The sequence below is a fragment of the Mustelus asterias genome, chromosome 20 (genome assembly GCF_964213995.1).
Source record: "Mustelus asterias chromosome 20, sMusAst1.hap1.1, whole genome shotgun sequence".
Lineage (NCBI taxonomy): Eukaryota > Metazoa > Chordata > Chondrichthyes > Carcharhiniformes > Triakidae > Mustelus > Mustelus asterias.
In genome coordinates, this window is record NC_135820.1 from 32,090,936 (window position 1) to 32,110,713 (window position 19,778).

The window sequence follows — 19,778 nt, forward strand, 5'->3', positions numbered from 1 at the left end:
GGAAATAAGTTAAAGGTGAGGGATGGGATGTTTAAGGGGGATTTGAGGAAAAACCTTTTTACTCAGAGGGTGGTGATGGTCTGGAATGTACTGCCTGGGAGGGTGGTGGAGGCAGGAGCCTCACATCCTTTATAAAGTACCTGGATGAGTACTTGGCATGACATAACATTCAAGGCTATGGGCCAAGTGGGATTAGGTGGGCAGGTCAGGGCCTTTCATGTGTCGGTGCAGACTCGATGGGCCAAAGGGCTTCTTCTGCACTCTAGTATTCTGTGGGATTCTGTGATTCATTGCAGTGTTAATGTAAGCCTACTTGTGACACAAATAAATACTAAAAAAAACTTCCACAGAACAGTTTACATCCTGCCAACCAGAAAAAGACCCATTTATGTCTAACTCTCTGATGCGCGATATAACTCACGAGGCTAGAGATGCTCGAGGAAATAAAGGCTTTTATTGACTACTACAATAGAGCTACCATATATAATACACAATCCCAGACTGAGGGGTCCCAGACAGAGCAGTGACCTTTATACCTCTCCCAGGAGGCGGAGCCCGACTGGGATGTACCATAATAACTATATTACAGGTAGAACAGCCCAACCCTAACCCCAACAGTAACATGTAGAACAACCCAACCCTAACCCCAACAGCAACATATATACAGACTCATAGTACTGGCCAGACCCTGGCTCAGTACTACCTGATGGGAACCAACGATGGTTCACCACACTCTCTGTTCCTTGTTGTCAAGCCAATCTCCCATTTATGCCAATATGTTACCCACTGCACCATAAACTATTATTTTCTGCAATAATCCTTGATATGGCACCTTATCAAATGCCTTCAGGAAATCTAAGTACAATACATCCACCATTTCTCCATTATCCACAGCACATGTTACTCCTTCAAAGAACTCCAATAATTTGGTTAAATATGATGGGCGTAATTTTCCCCCAAAACTTCTAAGTGTCACAAAAGTCTGAAAACCGGAATGTTTCACTTTGGTTTTTTCAGTGAGCTACCACACACAATTTTCCCACACTTTGTCAATTTTTTTGGCAGTAGGGGGTTTCATGCCGGTGACCGGCTGCAGACTGCTAGGCATTCACCCTGATCTCCCATATACTGTGTACAAGTGTACACAGTGCATTGGAGATCTGTCAACCACTAACCCCCCCGAACCCCAAAAACACTGCCTCCCAATCACCCCTGCAGACTCCCCAGGTTGCCACCCCCCCACACAGACACCCCAATTGCCACCACCCCACAGACACCACCCCTACAAAGCCCCATCCCAGCAGACACCCCCAATCGCCGGAACCCCCCAGACCGCCAACCCCCCACAGACCCCTCCCCCACAAACAATCCCCCATAGACCTCCCGATTGCTGCCACCTCTACAGACAACCCCCCTTACAGATCCCCCCAATTGCCAAACCCCCCCCCCCCCAATCGCCAGCCATCTGATCACCGGTCTTCTCACCATCAGCCTCTTGATCACCGGCCCCGCTCCCTGATCAGCGGCCTTAACCCCCGATTGGCAGCCCTGACTCCCAGTCGGCGGCTGCACCACCAGTCCCCACCCCCCTGATGCAGAGCCCCCCCTTCCCTCCCTGCTACCGACCTCCCCTCACTCCCCATCTGACTCCGCTCCATCTGCCCCAGTGAGGAGTACATTCAATTCACATTTGTGTGTGATGTGGAGGGGAATTTGGAGATGATGGTTTTGACACTATCTTGCTGACTTTCCTCTTCCTGGTGACAAAGGAAGTGGGACTGGGTGGTAGTATAGTGAATCCTGCAAATCGTACAGACAGCAGCCACATTGGTTCTGCTGGTGTAGTGGGGTGGGGGGGGGGGGGGTCGCTTTAGAGTCCAGTGGTGAGGGTGATCACCAAACAAATTAATCTGGATGATGTCGTGGTACTTGAATGCTGACATAGCTGCCCAGATCCAGGTAAATGATGACATACTCCTGACTTGAGAGTTGTTTATGACAGAGGTTTTGGGGTGGGAAGCATCTGCCCTGCTCTTGTTATTGATATAACTCTTGCAGTTAAGCAAATAGTCAATGGTAGACCCAAGGGCGGGATTTTATGGCCTCGCTTGTTTCAAAACCGTAAAATCCCACCTGAGGTCAATGGACCTTCCTATTGTCCGCCCCTCACCTGCTCCGATTCCCATGACGGGCAGGCCGGTAAAATTACGGCCACGATGTTGATATAGACAGCTGCAATAATAGTTGTCGTTGAAAGTCAAGGAAAGGTTTTGGGAAACACAAGCTGCCAGCGACATAGATTGAGTGTTGTCAGGACCCGTAACCTTTTGCTCTATCCTGTGCATTCGCCAGCTCCTTAATGTCACATGGATTGAAGCAAAATGATTGGATAAAGCAATATGTGATGGAGAGGACTTCAGGAGAAGGTCAACTCGGAATCAGTCAGCAGGTGAGAAAACTGGTGTAGCTCTCCAGCTGAGTTTCCCCTCCAGCTTTGCTGGTAATCGGTGCACAAAAAAATCTGGAGGTGAGGTTTTGCCATCATGCTGGCAGGGTGGGGTCTGATAGAGCCGGCATTGTTTGAAGCGCCCTTTAAAAAGGACGCCCAGCTCTGCACTAAAAATAAAAAAACTGCTCCCTGCCTTCACAGTTATGGGGAACATACCTCACAAGCACCCCTCCACCCCACCGATCAGGGAAGGTTATAAGCACAGAGGCAACCCCCTCCCCAACAAATACCACAGCAATTCCCCCCAAAACACAAGGGGAATCCCACCTCCCCAGAGGATGTGCCCCTGGCACTGCCAGGTTGGCACTTCCAGTTTGGAACTGCCAGAGGGCAGAGCTTGGGCAGTGAGTGGATATGTCCCTCTCCCTTCAAGGTGCTATAGATACCTATGCCCCCCTCGGTGGGTTTTCCTCCACTGCTTCACATTTTGCAGGGAAACAGTTGTAAACCTCACTGAAGTGATGTCACATTGGCGAAGGAGCAATTCTTAATGTTGGGGGGGGTGGTGGGGGGGGGGGGGGGGGTGGGGGGAGCATATGGTGGGAAAGGGAAGCCCTTAATGTAGATGTAATTTTATTGAAATAGATTAAAATATCACATCACTGGTGAGTGGTGAAGAAAATCACAGAATGCAATATTTGTTTAACTGGTGTTGTGGGATTTTCCACCAGCATCCGTAGTGAACGCTGGCAGGAATTCCCTCCCATTGTATTTAATACCTCATCCAATAAAGAAGAATGTACCATATGCTTTCTTTACCACATTATGAACCTGTCCTGCCACAGTGTTCACAGACCTCCAACCTTATGGTACCTCACCTGTTTCTAGTGAAGATTGGAAAATAATCCTCAGAGCATCCGATATTTCCTCCCTGGCTTCCTTTCACATCCTGATATATAATCCATCTGGCCGTGTTTTTTTATCTGCCTTCAAGGATGTCAGTCCCTCCAGTACTTCCTCTCTCATAATGAGGAGCGGAATCCTCTTGTACCCTCTTTTTGCTTTCACGATTTCCTTTTATACTTCTCTCCTCTACTTTTTATACTCCTCTAGGCTTTCGAGAATATAAAGCTTTTTGTGACTGTCATAAGCTTCCTTTATCTGCTTTACCTTACCCTGTATGTTTATGTGTATGTTTCTGGATAAAAGGAGGCTCTAGATTTGACAGTAGCACCTTTTTCTGTGTTACGGACATGTCTGTACTGTGCCCACAGAATCTTGCTTTTGAATGCCTCTTCACTAACCAATCTTTCCCTATCCCAGGCCCCAGTTCTCTATTTACTCTGGCCACTTTGACCATGAAGCTCTTCTCCTTTTTGTGAAGGATGGCAGCCACAACAACAGCAGCCAATTTAGGGCAGAACTTGATCTACTTCCATGGCATCTCACCTCCATTCCTACGCCTCTCCGCCTGTGGTGTTTGGGCAGCAGTTCTGTCTTGATTGTCATTAAGACACCAGTTGTGTAAAAATCACAATTCACTGCAAACTGAAGATGGGTTTGTGACTTGGAATCAAATTCGCTCCCTGATTCACACCTCCAAGGCAAAACTTCGGCTTTGACTTTGATTTTGCCTTCCTGCTATTTATAATAATTACTGACATGTTCCACTTAAGGGGCAACAAAGTGATAAATGGGCTTAGTTTGCCACAGGACAGACTGATCTTAACTTATCCTCAAAGAGATGCTGCAATTTTACTTCAAACATATTTCCTATTTCTTTGTGCCACAGTGTAATAAATAAAACATATCTTTCAGCTCAGGGGATTTACATGCGGTCTTGCTTTTTATTCTTTCATGGCATTTCCCTGTTGGCAATGGTCTGACCTTGGTAACTGCGCATTGGGTGACAAGCCAATTAACTTGCTGCAGATGTATTAAATGTGTGGTTAAAATTGTTTTAAATTCCACAGAGCTGGTAGTTACACAATAGCTCGAAGACAACCTTCATCAATCATATCGGATTATTGGCAAGGACTTGACATTTTCAGGGATTTCATCACCTGATTATCCAGATGGCTGAATATCTGCTCCCATCAACAGATGACACCACGGTAGGGGAATCACAAGAAACTACAATGTGATTCTTAAGTATTTTGTTTGGCACCGTACTGGAATGTGTGATGACGAGGTCAACCTTTTGAGCGTATGACCAGGAGTAAGTGTAGTCAGGAAGAAAAAATGACTGCTGTTTTAACTGTGGGGTGACATGGTTTGCACAGTCATTAGCACTGCTGCTTCGCAGTGCCAGGGACCCCCGGGTTCAATTCCAGCCTCGGGTCACTGTCTGTGTGGAGTTTGCACATTCTACCCGTGTCTACGTGGGTTTCTTCCGGGTGCTCCAGTTTCCTCCCACAGCCCAAAGATGTGCAAGTTAGGTTGATTGGCCATGCTAAATTGACCCTAGTGTCAGGGGATTAGCAGGGTAAATATGTGGAATAGGACCTGGGTAAGATTGTGGTCGGTGCAGACTCAATGGGCCGAATGGCCTCTTTCTGCACTGCAATGATTCTATGATTCTATGAAATTCATGCACCCCAGTCTAGGTTCAGTTAGGATTTAATACACTTTTAGTATCAGCTTTTCAAGGAATTTAAATTGAGGACTACAATAGAACAGAGTCAGCTTCCACTTCTTGTACCAAGTGGGGGATGGAATTCCTGTACCTGAATTAAGTAACTTTGTGCTGGTTTGAAAATACTCAGAATTTTGCCCATTTCTCGCATGTTCAGGTTCACCTTCACATGTCCCTTAGATCAAACGCAGTGGGATATCAGCTGAGCAACTTGTATTTGTGCCAGGAACAACTGCAGCAAAGGACAGGAGAGGATACAGTGTGTGTCGGTCTGATTCCTGGTCGTCTAAGAGATTATCTGTTTGTTTTCCTTTGCCATCTGGTGGTACCGTCTGCTTTGATAAAACAAACGCAAAACCCAGAGCAAGAATTGATTGATCATCCCCATTCATAACAATTGGGTCAAACACAGATTGGGGAAGGAAAGGACCAGGATCATTGGAAACGCCTTTGCCAAATGTTGCTTTCCGAATCAGATTTGTTTTGTCACGGTATTAGAAAATCTGATGAATTTCCATTGTTCACCTATCACAAAGTCAGCTTGGGATGATTTTTCCCTTTCATCATGAAAAGATTTTCCGCTAAATTGCATCAGAATTTTGTATATTGTGTTTGGAGAAGATCTCAAACTTCTAAATCTGCAACTTGTTTATCTACTTAAATATTTAGTCACTTTTCTGTTCGTCAGGATAAAAGATATTCATATTGAACAGCTCTCTGACAAGGAGCTCATTTTTGGTACGATTATGGAGCAAATATTGAGAATAGATTTCCTTACTCTGTTCCAATAAATGCCTTCTCCATTGTTCACAATATTAATGGAGTTACAAACTTTTATTTACCTTCAATAAATTAGAAATAATTTCTTGAGCACATGTTAACTGTTTGCATGGCAATACTCAAAAAGCTTAATAATCTCAACATCAAAAGGCCACTCTCTACTGCACTAAGTGCACATTTTCCATGTCCCATGCTATCTCTATGAGCTCCTGGATGCGATTGTGAATTTTTTAAATCATAGAACAGAACCCACTCGAAACTTATTTCAAGTTTGCTCGCACTGATTTCACAAGGGACATTTGAATGCAGCAAGAGGAAACAACTTCCTCCTATCCTATCAATTCAAATTGTATCCCACACCAGATGTACAAACGTGTACACAAGAAAGAACAAATAGCCCATCCATTGAGTCTGTGTCACACTGTGCAACTTCTACACACCATCACCTACCCGACCGGCCCCACCATTTTTAAAAATGTACTTATGGGATGTGGGCATCACTGGCTAAGCCAACATTTATTGCCCAATCTTGGTCTTCATTATATGAAACACTTCAATCACATCTTTCCAATGTCTATGTTTTCCTAATTTGCTCTAAGTCAGTTGATTGAAATGCAGGGCAGGCATGTCCCCATAAAAATGAAGGATAGAAATGGCTGGATTCAGAAACCATGGATGACAAGGGAAATTGTACGCCTAGTCAAAAGGAAAAAGAAAGTATACAAATGATCTAGGCAACTAAAAACTGACAAAGCCTTGAGGAGTACAGTGGAAGTAGGAAGGAATTTAAATGCAAAATTAAGAGGGCTAAAAATGTCTTCAGCAAACAGGGTCAAGGAGAATTTCAAGGCTTTTTATGCATATATTAAGAGCAAGAGGGTAGCAAGAGAAAGAGTAAGCCCACTCAAGGACAATGGAGGGAAGTTGTGCATGGAGCCACAGGAAGTTAGTGAGTACTTTGCATTGGTATTCATCAAGGAAAAGGACTTCATAGAAATCATACTTGATGGATGTTAAAGTCAAGGATAGGTGTGTTAATGCTCGAGAGAATGTCATTATATTGAAGGAGAAGGTGTTGGGTATCCTAAATTGCATTAAGGGGGACAAGTCCCTGGGCTGGATGAGATCTACCCCAGGTTACTGTGGGAGGCAAGGGAAGAAATAGTTAGGGCCATAACAGACATCTTTGACCACATCGTGAGGTTCCAAAGGAGAATAGCCAATGTTGTTCCCTTGTTTAAGAAAGAAAGCAGGGATAATCCAGGAAACTATAGGCCGGTGGGCCTGATGTCAGTGGTGGGGAAGCTTTTGGAGAAAATACTGAGGGATGGGATGCACATTTTGAAGAAAATGGGCTAGCTAGTGACAGCAGCATGGTTGTGTAAGGGGAAGGTCATGTCTCACCAACTTGATCGAGTTTTTTAAAGAGGTGACAAAGATGATTGATGAGGGAAAGGCTGTGGATGTATTTTATATGGACTTTAGTAAGGCGTTTGATAAAGTCCCACATGTCAGACTGGTACAGAAACTAAAATCACATGGGATTCAGGGTGGGCTGGCCAGATAGATACAGAACTGGCTTGGTTATAGAAAACAGAGAGTAGCCGTGGAAGGGTATTTTTCAGAATGGAAATCTTATAGCTAGTGGTGTTTTGCAGGGATCAGTGTTGGGACCTGTGTTGTTTGTAGTTTATATAAATATCTGGAGGAAAATGTGGGTGGTCTGATTAGTAATTTTGCAGGTGACATTAAGATTGGTGGAGTGGCTGATAGTGCCGGTGATTGTCAGAGGATGCAACAGGATATAAATAGATTGGCGGCTTAGGCAGAGAAATGGCAAATGGAGCTTAATCCAGACAAATGTCAGGTGATGCATTTTGGAGGATCAAATTTAGGTGTGAATTATACTCTAAATGGCAGAACACTTAGGAATCTTAACATAAATGGAACCTGGACATGCAGGTCCACAGTTCCCTAAAAGTGGCAACATAGGTGGTCAATGTGATTATGAAGGCATATGGCATGTTTGCCTTCATTGGCCATGGCAATGAGTACAAGAGTTGGGAAATCATGTTGCAGCTATATAAAATCTTGGTTAGGCCGCATTTGGAGTATTATGTGCAGTTCTGGTCACCACACGACAGAAGGAGGTGGAAACTTTGGAGAGAGTGTAAAGGAAGTTCACCAGGATGTTGCCTGGTCTCGAGGTGTCGACTATAAGCAGAGGTTGAATAAACTAGGATTGTTTTCACTAGAAAGATGGAGGCTGAGGGGAGACCTGATAGAGATCTACAAAACTATGACAGTCATAAGCAAGGTGGATAGTTAGAGGCTTTTTCCCCAGAGTGAAAGTGTCAGTTACAAGGGGGCACAGGTTCAAGGTGAGAGGGGGGAAGTTTAAGGGAAATGTGTGAGGGAGGTTTTTCATACAGAGTGGTGGGTGCCTAGAACGCACTGCCAGAGGAGGTGGTGGAAGCAGGTACAATAGCAACATTTAAGAGCACCTGGATGGGTACATGAACAGGAAGGGAATAGAGGGATGCAGTCTGAGTAAGGGCAGAAGTATTTTTAGTTTAGTTAGGGCATCATGATCGGCACAGGCATGGAGGGTCGAAGTGCCTGTTTCTGTGCTGTACTTTTCTTTGATCTTTTTTATTCGAAGTCAGTTGTGGTAATTAAGGGCCTTTAAACCACATATTAACCTAATGGCTCTCCAATGAATTTTTTTTTGAGGTGTCCAAATTTTAAAAAAAGTTATTTCATGGGATGAAGGCTTCACTGGCTAGGCTCGTATTTACTACCCATCCGTAACTGGTGAGCTGGTGATAGTGGGCCGCTTTTTTGAATCGCAGCAGTCCCTGTGGTGTAGGTACACCCACAATGCTGTTATGGAATGCGTTCCACAATTTTGGCCCAGCAACAGTAGAGGAACGATGATATATTTCCAAGTTAGAATGGTGAGTGGCTTGGAGGGGAACTTACAGGTGATGGGGTTCCCACATAACTGCTGCCCTTGTCCTTCTAGATGGTAGAGGTTGTGAGTTTGGAAGATGCTACCTAAGGAGCCTTGTTGAGTTCTTGCAGTGTATTTTATAGATGGTACACACTGCTACTACTGTGCGTCGGTTTTGGAGGGAGTGAATGTTTGTAGAAGGGGTGCCAACCAAGTGGGCTGATTTGACCTGGATGATGTCAAGCTTCTTAAGTGTTGTTGGAGCTGCAGTCATCCAGGTAAATGGAGAGTATTCCATCACATTCCTGGCTTGTGCCTTGTAAATGGTGGGCAGGGTTTGGGGAACCAGGAAGCAAGTTATTCCTGTTTTTGAAGCCACAGTATTTATGTGATTCGTCCAGTGAGTTTCTGGTCAATGGTAACCCCCATGATGTTGATAGTGGGGGATTCAGTGATGGTAATGTCATTGAATATCAAGGGGCAGTAGTTCGATTCTCTCTTGTGGAGATGGTCATAGCCTGACACTTGTGTGGTGTGAACGTTACTTGTCACTTGTCAGCCCAAGCCTGGATATTGTCCAGGACTGGCTGCATTTTGAATGGACTTCTTCAGTATCTGAGGAGTCACAAATGGTGTGGATCATTGTGCAATCATCGGTGAATGTTCCCACTTCTGACCTTATGATGGAAGTAAGGTCATTGATGAAGCAGCTGAAGATGTTTGGGCCCATCTCTCCATTCTCTAGGGCCATGTGATCTCCAGGGAGAGGCAAAGAAAAATGAACAAAATGCCACATGCTGGAAGTGAAAGACATCTGCTAATTCAGTCAATGTCCTTTGCATGTAAAACCTCACATTTATTTTGATATAAGTATAGTAGTTTAAAATATCTAAGTTTATGGATTCGGATCCCCGTTCTTTTAAACCTACAGGTTAGTGTCGATGAATGAGTTAAACTGAATAAGGGCATTTCCTCTACACCAAACTACTTGCAGCATTATGCCTACAATACGCGGTCTCTCTTTATATTCAATAAAATCAGTGATGCGTAGAGTTGGAGTAGTTGCAGATGAAATTTCACTCCTTATCTAATATAATGTCCCATTCCAATAGGTAAACCATGTCCTGTGAGACAGAAACTGGCTCTGATTATTTCTGCTGCAGCTTTGGAAGTCTCTTTATTATGTTATTTCCATACAAATTGAGCCAGGCACAGCAATCACAGTCAGATTGCATTGACTCACATGCAGGTAATGTTCTTATTGCCCTGAATAACTGCACAGTGACCCATTCTAATCAATGTACTTTTATCTGCAGGGGAAGCAAACAGGTAACAGTGCAGGATAACCTTATTATTTCTTTCATATCTGCTAAGTGACCTCTCTCCTCTTCCGAAGCAGTCAAGTATACAAGGCTGTGTAAGCTGGCCTATTTTTATTCTCAGTTCCTAATTTGTGTTATTTATCAGACTTTTAGATAGTTCTGGGTCGGTTGAGGGGTTGTGGGGATGTGGATGAAGGAGGGGGGAGAGGGTGGTGCAGGTGGGCATGTGAAAGAGAGTGGAAGGAGGGTGATAGTAAGTGCCATGCCATGCTGTTCTTGGTATTATGGGATGGTCAACATGTCAGATGAATAAGTTGGTCTTGTTCTTGTTCAGTTTACCTGTAGATCATGGTGCAGCTAGTGGCAGACGTCAGTCAGCACTTCTTGAATTAGACTGAGCATCATGAGGCAAATGCATCTTGGCATGCTTCTTGTGCATGTGTTTTGTCTGGAAGCACTTGATTCTGGAATGGTTGGTTGGCACTGTATTAAGACTCAGATGCCATCAATACTTCCTCTTTAATATCCTACACCTAATCAATCACAAATTCATGGCAGCACCCATTCTGATTCTATCAAGTGTGCACAGGTAAACAAGAATACTAATTGAATATTTTTCAAAGTTTGACCTACTGAATGTGGTGAGTTAGAAAAAAAACAGAAGAATGTGTATAGTATACTAAAAATGGTTATGTTACCCAAAGGAAGAGGGTGATTTGAACCTTTAACCTGTAAGTTGAATGCTCACACACTAAAGATTTAATCATTTGAAATGATGAGATTTGATTCATAAAATTGGTCTATAAAGTTCAAGTCACCTTTTCTTTATAGGAGTAGTTAAGGCTAATTTGGTACAGTGCACAGCTTTTGGTTCAGTTTCTCTGACTGTGCTGAAGGCAAATGCGTAGTCAAGATGAATGACTCTTGTGGACGCAGTTCAGGCATGCGTAGCGGTACTATTACTTATTAAAATGATGACTCCGTGTAAGTTACTGCCACTGTGTCATTTACATTGGAGGATTGCAATGACAATTTATTTGCCCAAGTGGCTGGTTTACAGTGTCTGCAGTCTCTGAGGTCTGCTACTTTATTTATCATGCTCAGGTTATAACTTTGCTTTCCAGTGCCCTGGTGAAATATTCACCACCACACTACCCAAACAATTCATGTAATCAAAACAAATAAACTGCTCATTCATTTCATTTATTTCTCTTTAATGTCTGTAAATTGGTAGGATCTTATGTTCCCCCGCTGGCAGGTGGATGCCCATAATCATCTTTAGCATGTCTGGGGTACCCTTTTCATTGCTGGGGAAGAGTGTTGCTGCAGCACCTAATTGCAGCGTACCAGATCTGACCTAGCTGGCAGAAATTGCATTAAGAAGGGTTTAAGCACGTTGGGTTTCTATTTGAAACTTCCAGAAATGAAACAACATTGAAACACTGATGCGTCACACTTCTACCAGGATTCAGGCTTAGCATGTTCTGCATGTATGGGGATAACAGAGGCAGAACTAGCAAAACCTCAGGTGCCAGGTGTCAGCTCACCAGCCCTCGCTCTCCCAGTTTTGCATCCCGAAGACAGGATGGAGGCAAGAGACACCCAGCCCCCACTCTGCAGAAATTTGGAATTTGGCGCAGATAAAGACCGGAAACAAGTACAATCATGTTCCATCTAAAATATTTTTCCCCCACCAGGAAATCAAAGAAATTTAATAGCTGCATACATGGGTTCAGCTTAGATAAACGCAAAATACTGTGGATGCTGGAATCTGAAACAAAAACAGAAAAATACTGGAAAATCTCAGCAGGTCTGACAGAGTCTGTGGAGAGAGATTGGGGTCAACGTTGAGTCTAGATGACCCTTTATCAGTGCTCTAATTTCAGTGCTCTGATGAAGGGTCATCTAGGATCGAAACATTGGCCCTATTCTGTCTCCACAAATGCTGTGGAGATGCCGGCGTTGGACTGGGGTGAACACAGTAAGAAGTCTCACAACACCAGGTTAAAGTCCAACAGGAAATTTCCACTCCATCTGACGAAGGAGCAGTGCTCCGAAAGCTTAGGGTATTTGCTACCAAATAAACCTGTTGGACTTTAACCTTCTGTTGTGAGACTTCTTACTGTGTCCACAAATGCTGTCAGACCTGCTGAGATTTTGCAGCAATTTTCTGTTTTGGCTTCAGTTTAGTTGTGTCTGACAAGGAAAGGACTGGGCTACATTTAATGGTGTAGGTCACAGTCAATTTCCAAAATAGTTTCACCAATTGATTGGCTTTGATTTTTATTATATATCTGATGCTCCACACCAGTAGTTCCCAACCTTTTATATGTCATGCCACACCTCTATACTATAAAAACAAAAATTGAGACACACCTCTTATTTTCTTCATCTTCTTCACTTACTGGCAACTTCTCCCTGTCCTTTCACCTGTTTTTTTTTAACCTCTCCCAGTCTCTCTTGCTTCTCCCAGGGTTTTTGTGCTCTTTTTGAGTTTTTACTTTTTGTGCTAGTGTAGGGGACCTTTGTCTTTAGCTCCAAGTCCAGTTGGTCATGCGTATGGGCCTGGCCAATGTAAAAAAATCTAAACCGATCGTATGCGGCACTTTCCCAGCCGGCGCATGCGAGGATCGCTTTGAAGTTCATCAGGTCTTGGAGATGTCGACCAGAGAGCTGAAGATGATTGTTAGTTTTTGTTTAATTCCATAGATTTTGAATCATTTTGAATCTTTTTTCATGGCACACTTATGGGGTCTTCACAGCACTCCAGTGCGCCATGGTTAAGAACCACTGCTCTATACCAGGTGGAAACTAGACACAATTATGGTACAGTTTGCTGCTTCCAGATAGAACCCAAGGAATATTTGGGAAGGGGGAAGCAGTAGTTCTAAAGCATCTAGAATAAGTGATAAAATGGGTTAATACAATCAATATTGTCAGGATATTTTGAGATATTTCACCAGTTAACATCAAATCATTTTGGTTATAGCGAAGATCCAGTGGCTTATAGCAAATAGTGAAGAGGCTCAAAAGTAGTTGGCATTTAGTTGACAGCCCTTCAGTCTATTAGTAGAAATCGTGCAAGCTATATTTTCTCTCTCCTCCTCCCTGGTTTCTTGGCAACGGCATGACAAGTCAGTACACTTCAAAAGCGCTTCATGGTTGTAGTGTTTTGGGATGTCTTGAGGCCATGGCAGACACTATATAAATACAAGTCTCTCTTTCATTTTCCTGTTTCCTTCACAGTCTGGTATTTTTTTCTTTTTCTCACTGTCTCCTGTTCTAACAGCCCAGGTAAATAGGTCTGTTATGAGGTAATTGTGTACAACCTTGTTTTAAATTATGCTCACCATGTAAGACATTGTTTATATGGAGCAAATCCTGAGCTGTTCCAGACAGGAGAGGGTTATTTTTTTCAGATTAATTTATTTTAGATTTCATATTTCGAGCAACTGCAGCACCTTTCATTGCCTTCCAGAAAGAGCAGAATTGGGCAGGGCGTAACATAGCCAGCCAACCTGATTCTGTCCATTTCCTACTGAGTGTCTGAGATTAACATCCCATCCTCTCTAACAAACTGTGTTTTTTGCAATTGACCTTCACAAACAGAAACATGGAATGGGACCACTGGAAGCAAAGACCCAGGTCTCCCTCAATAGCCCAGTAAGTAAGCCACTTAGGCTCCAGGGCCTCAGATCTAATCTGGCTTTTGCCTAGTTATCACTTCTCAGCTAAGGTAACAGTGAGGGTGTTACAACTGATTTTGGAGACTTTTGGTCAGGAAATAATAGTGATGATCGTGAATGTTGAATGACATAGGTTCTGCTTGGCTGTGATGGCTCTGAGGTAGCCTGCATAATCTTGGGGCTCATATGTGAAGAATGGTTACCTGGGTGAAGTATGAAAGGGTGGCACTGATGTCTTTGGGACTGCATGTCTGGCAAGGGTCAGCATCTTCAGGCGAGAAGAGGAGCAAACATGATAAATTGAAGAAGACAGAATTTGAAAACTAATTGATATGCATGCTACATAAGAGCTGAGTATTATACCTGTTTGGTGCTTTTTTTATTGCCACTTACCCATGATGAGTCCACTGGCGACTCCGGGGATCCCCTGAAGTTCAGTGATGTTATTTTTTTCAAAATATTCATCACATGTGGCGTTGAGCAAACTAGATGTGCAGAAGAGCTCCCAAAGCTTGGTAGTCACAGTTTCATTGGCCACTGTCACCACTTTAGCACACACATCAAAATCGTGCCTCGACAATGTCCTGTTTCCTAGAACACAGACGCTGAAAACAGAGAAAGCATCTTGTTAACTGTGGACTAAGAAACACAAAGTATCTCTGAAACAACCTCTGTCCCATACAGGCAAGATACTTTTACAGTAGGAACCCTGTGCAGATATTAATACTAACGTGCTAGAGATCCCCTGTGATGTTGTTCATGGTAAGAAGTGATAATATAGGGTTGTACCGTTTACTGTACACTGCATTATTCCACAACTAAAGTGGGCTAAACTTTAGATGGCTTGTTTAATTCATTTGAGTAAATATATGCTCATATTAAATTCTTGGCAGTTTTGTTTTTGGTGAGGAAGGTTTGCAGAAAGGCAAGTTAGCTGTGGATCTGAAGACAAAATGATTGCATCCTTTTATGCTATACTTTTCACACATTTTAGCATATATATATGGGAATGGAGAAGTACCCAGTAAACTGGGTAAATGTGCAGGTTAATGGTTGAATGCCCATTTATCAGGAATGAAAATCAAGCCTATTGTTTAATATTGCATGACCAGTGATACAGATGCCTGGACTAATGGTGAAGTTTAAATTTAAACAATTACTAAATCTGGAATTGAAAGCTGGTCTCAATAATGCTTACTATGAAGCTACCAGATTTTGGTGTTGGACACAGAACTTTTCCCTGAAAAAGTACTGGACTAGTAATCCAGAGACCCAGGTTAATGCTTTGGGAACCAGGGTTTGAATCCGCTATGGCAGATTGTGAAGCCTGTATTCAATAAAAATCTGGTTCATTTTAAGGGGGGGAAGCTGCCATCCTTACCTGGTCTGGCCTACATTTGACCCCAGACCCTCAGCAATGTGGTTGCCTCGTAAATGCCCTCTGAAGTGACCTAGCAAGTCACTCAGTTCAAGGGCAAATAGGATGGGCAATAAACGCTGGCCCAGTCAGCAATAGACACATCCCATGAATAAAAAACAACTCCCGTTATTCGTCCTCTATGAATGTTGTGTGGAATCAGGGCATTTGACTCAACTTGTCTGTTTGAGTATTCATGCTCTACGTGAACTGCCTCCCACCCTATCAGCATATCCTTCTTGTCCTTTCACCCACGTGCACTTACCTAGTTTTCCCTTAAACATCATTCTTAATTAATTCACGCAGTAGTAAGCCCACATTCTAAGCAACTTCCAGGTAAAGAAGTTTCCTTATTGGATTTATTAGTGATTATTTTATATTCACGACTCCTTACCTCTGGTATTCTCCAACCTTACTGTGCCTCACTGATATACGTACATCAATGAAGTTTATGATACTTTAGTTTTTATTTTAATCCAATTATAAATCATTTATTTTGCAATCTAAAATTTTAAATTGAAAATGAAAGCTTTTACCTTCCTGGTTTGCATTTTGGAAATACTTTAATCTAATTAGCTGTTTTCCTTGCTTGCTGACAGCATTGCTGCTGACATCCATGGATCCCCTTGATTTGGGAAAAGATTTAAACTGCAAATGGGGAAAAAAATGGGAAAAACTAAAGCTAGATTATTGTGGGCTGCTTTCTTCAAGGTCAATGGCAAGGAATGTTGCTTTGCTGCTTATCACAAAAGTCAAATTGTCATTATGGAAAAATAGATCAGAATTTATTTGTGAAAATCTGTGAATAACAATGTTATGAAAGAATTGACAAAATTGATTAAGGCAAATTGTTCACCAGTGCGAAGGGTTAAAATATCAGTGGATAGGTTACGTTAGTAAGAAGTCTCACAACACCAGGTTAAAGTCCAACAGGTTTATTTGGTAGCACAAGCCACAAGCTTTCGGAGCGCTGCTCCTTCATCAGGTGAGTGGGAGTTCTGTTCACAAACGGGGCATATAAAGACACAAACTCAATTTACAAAATAATGGTTGGAATGCGGTCTTTACAAATAAGCAAGTCTTAAAGGTACAGACAATGTGAGTGGAGAGAGGGTTAAGCACAGGTTAAAGAGATGGACAGTTAATGAGATTTTGCAAGCCCAGGCAAGTCGTGGGGGTTACAGATAGTGTGACATGAACCCAAGATCCCTGTTGAGGCCGTTCTCATATGTGCGGAACTTGGCTATCAGTTTCTGCTCAGCGATTCTGCGTTGTCGTGTGTCGTGAGGGACGCCTTGGAGAACGCTTACCCGAAGATCAGAGGCTGAATGCCCGTGACTGCTGGCTTGTGCTACCAAATAAACCTGTTAGGTTACGTTAGTCATAGAAATATAGAATCCCTACAGTGCAGAAGGAGACCATTCAGTCCATCAAGTCTGCACCGACAACAATCCCACCCCAGGCCCTATCCCCACAACCCCATACATCTACCCTGCTAATCTCTCTAACCTACACATCCCGGGACACTAAGGAGCAATTTAGCATGGCCAATCAACCCAACCCGCACATTTTTGGACTGTGGAAAGAAACCGGAGCACCCGGAGGAAACCCATGCAGACACGAGGAGAATGTGCAAACTCCACACAGACAGTGACCCAAGCCGGAAATTAAACGCAGGTCCCTGGAGCTGTGAGGCAACAGTGCTAACCAATGTGCCACCATGCTGCCCTGTTACGAATGAGGAAGGTATAAATCAGAGGTAGAATCAGAAGAATGTTTGTCATTGAAAAGATGGAGGAATTGTGGATTAAAGTTATCAGGAAAGAGTATTGAACTTGGCAGCATAAATAGTTTCATAAAACAATTAGTTTCAATTCTAGAAAGAAGGAATTGAGGAATAAAGCATTGAGTTGATCTTTCAAATAAAGATGGACTTGCCAATGCTGCTTTACTTCTTCTAATAATTCCTATATTCTAAAGTTTCTATTTTTGCGATTGGGATTCAGAGCATGGATAAATTTTATGCTGTACTTTTCTTTGATGAAATTATTGATTTCGAACATAAAAATACACAATAGGCAATTTCATGGAACATCTTGTAGTGCACTGATCCCTTTAATTTCGGTTTTCTGATGACTGCTTACCCACTGAATTTAACAACAGCATGAAAAGGGCAGCACGGTAGCACAGTGGTTAGCACTGCTGCTTCACAGCTCCAGGGACCTGGGTTTGATTCCCGGCTTGGGTCACTGTCTGTGTGGAGTTTGCACATTCTCCTCGTGTCTGCGTGGGTTTCCTCTGGGTGCTCTGGTTTCCTCCCACAGTCCAAAGATGTGCGGGTTAGGTTGATTGGCCATGCTAAAATTGCCCCTTAGTGTTCTGGGATGCGTAGATCAGAGGGATTAACGGGTAAAATATTTAGGGATATGGGGGTAGGGCCTGGGTGGGATTGTGGCCGGTGCAGACTCGATGGGCCGAATGGCCTCTTTCTGTACTGTAGGGTTTCTATGATTTCTATGAAAAGTTGTCAATTGGAAAATCCAGGTGTCTGTGGTCTTGAAGACTGTGCTTTGTATTGAATGTATTCGACTGGGACTTTTCTCAATTTTTGCTGGCCTGAATCATAATTGGAATAGGTTTTCTCCTTCCTTGATAAAAGACTCTTCAGAATGGTCTTTATTAGGAAAGGTAGCTGAATAAAGTAATAACAGGCAAGTAAGGCTGGAAACTGAAAGCTCATAGCAGGTCAGTCAATGTCTAAAGGAGTTTAGATGGTATGTGGAATCGTTCATTTTGCTGTGATTTTCCAATATTTTCCACTTTCTGCTTTAAGTTTATGACATTCACCATTTTTTATCTTTTACCTGTCCTCAGATGAGCTTAGCTGCCTGTTAACTCTGCAAGTGATGTGGCTGAGTGAATAAGCTTTGGTTTTGAATTAAAGTCCACCCAGATTCACTTTATATATGATCTCATGGCATATAACAGATATCATGATTGTTGCTCTAATACTAATACATATTGTATTGTCACCTTGTGGCATTGTACTTACGGGAAGTTTGGTGGTTCAATTGCAGATTTGATAACTCCAGCATAAATGGAAAAAATGGATAAGATGACACAGGCCAGGAACACCAGAGCAAACTTGTTGACGTATTTGACTCCTACAAAGACTACAAGAGCCATACAGGTGAGGACACACGTTCCATACACACGCATGTTATTCAACATGGCTGCGGTCTCCTGACTGGCTTCCTCTGCTTTGAAAATGGCCATACTGGGCAAAATGTAGGTCTGCAAAAAGTACAGGGAATTATAGAATTTTTGTAAACAGTTACAGCCACCCTTGTTTTAAATGTTTTAGCCATTTAGAATCTTCCTGGCATAGTTAACAATCCTGACAATTATACAACGCATGTTATGCTATCCTCTCATCAATCAACTGTGGTAGTCATACATATAATTAACCACAACATTCAGGTTAGAACTAAACACATGGTGGGTGAATGGAAGGTCATATGCTATTGTGATCATGATTCAGCAGCTGAACAACAGAATACTGTCTATATTTCAAGCTAAAGATTTTTTATTTAGTTTGCAGATTGGAAGACATTAGAACAGGGGAAGACCTGCTCTTCAATTTAATTGATCATCACCCCAATGCTATTTACCTGCCTCACCTGCATATCCCTTGACATCCCTACCAAATTAAGATTTATCAATCTCTGTCTTGAAGGCTCCAATTTTCCTAATATCCATAGGCTCCTGGGGGAAAGGATTTCAGATTTCTACTCCTCTTGGTGTGAAGCAAAAATACAGCATGTTGCGGCTGATATGCTTCACCCGACAGCTTCCTTATCCATCAGGAATCAAAAAGTTATTAAAATACAAATACTTCTGCTTTGCAAAAAATTCTCCTTTAGGTTACTTATATAGTCAGTTTCTTAGGTTTTTCTGGTCTGTAATTAGAATCATAGAATCCTTACAGTGCACAAAGAGGCCATTTGGCCCATTGAGTCTGCACCAACCACAATCCCATCCAGGCCCTATTCCCATAACCCCACATATTTACCCTACAAATCCCCCTGACACTAGGGTCAATTTAGCATGGCCAATCAACCTAATCCGCACGTCTTTGGAGTGTGGGAGGAAACCGGAGCACCCGCAAGAAACTCACGCAGATACGGGGAGAACGTGCAACTCCACACAGTGACCCAAGGCCAGAATTGAACCAGATCCCTGGTGCTGTGAGGCAGCAGTGCGAACCACTGTGCCACCGTGCCGCCCTATTGATGCATGGCTTAGGGGTTTTCATTCTTGATCCTCTCTTGCAGAAAGGAGATTTTAAAGTTTGAGAGATTAATGCGTATTGTACACAAGTTATCCAATAGGGAATTCACTGGACCATATACTCCTTGAGGCCTTCATTCGGCAACAATATCAACTGTGGCAGTTACATTTGAGCCACCATTTGAGCAAACCAAAGGGTAGTTACTGGGTGACAAGTGCAATCTGCCAATCTTATGTCTGATGACT

General features: G+C 42.9%; 1 protein-coding gene across 1 annotated transcript in view; it reads right to left on the bottom strand.

Moving 5' to 3' along the window:
- LOC144508242 (solute carrier family 12 member 5-like) overlaps positions 1–19,778 on the bottom strand; it is a 312,299-nt gene that overhangs the window by 104,134 nt on the left and 188,387 nt on the right. Inside the window, exons 7-8 of the mRNA XM_078236057.1 lie at positions 18,295–18,536; positions 14,219–14,430 (exon numbers count right to left, since the gene is read on the bottom strand). Coding sequence (XP_078092183.1) covers positions 14,219–14,430; positions 18,295–18,536 — 454 coding nt within the window. The remainder of the gene's footprint in view (positions 1–14,218; positions 14,431–18,294; positions 18,537–19,778) is intronic.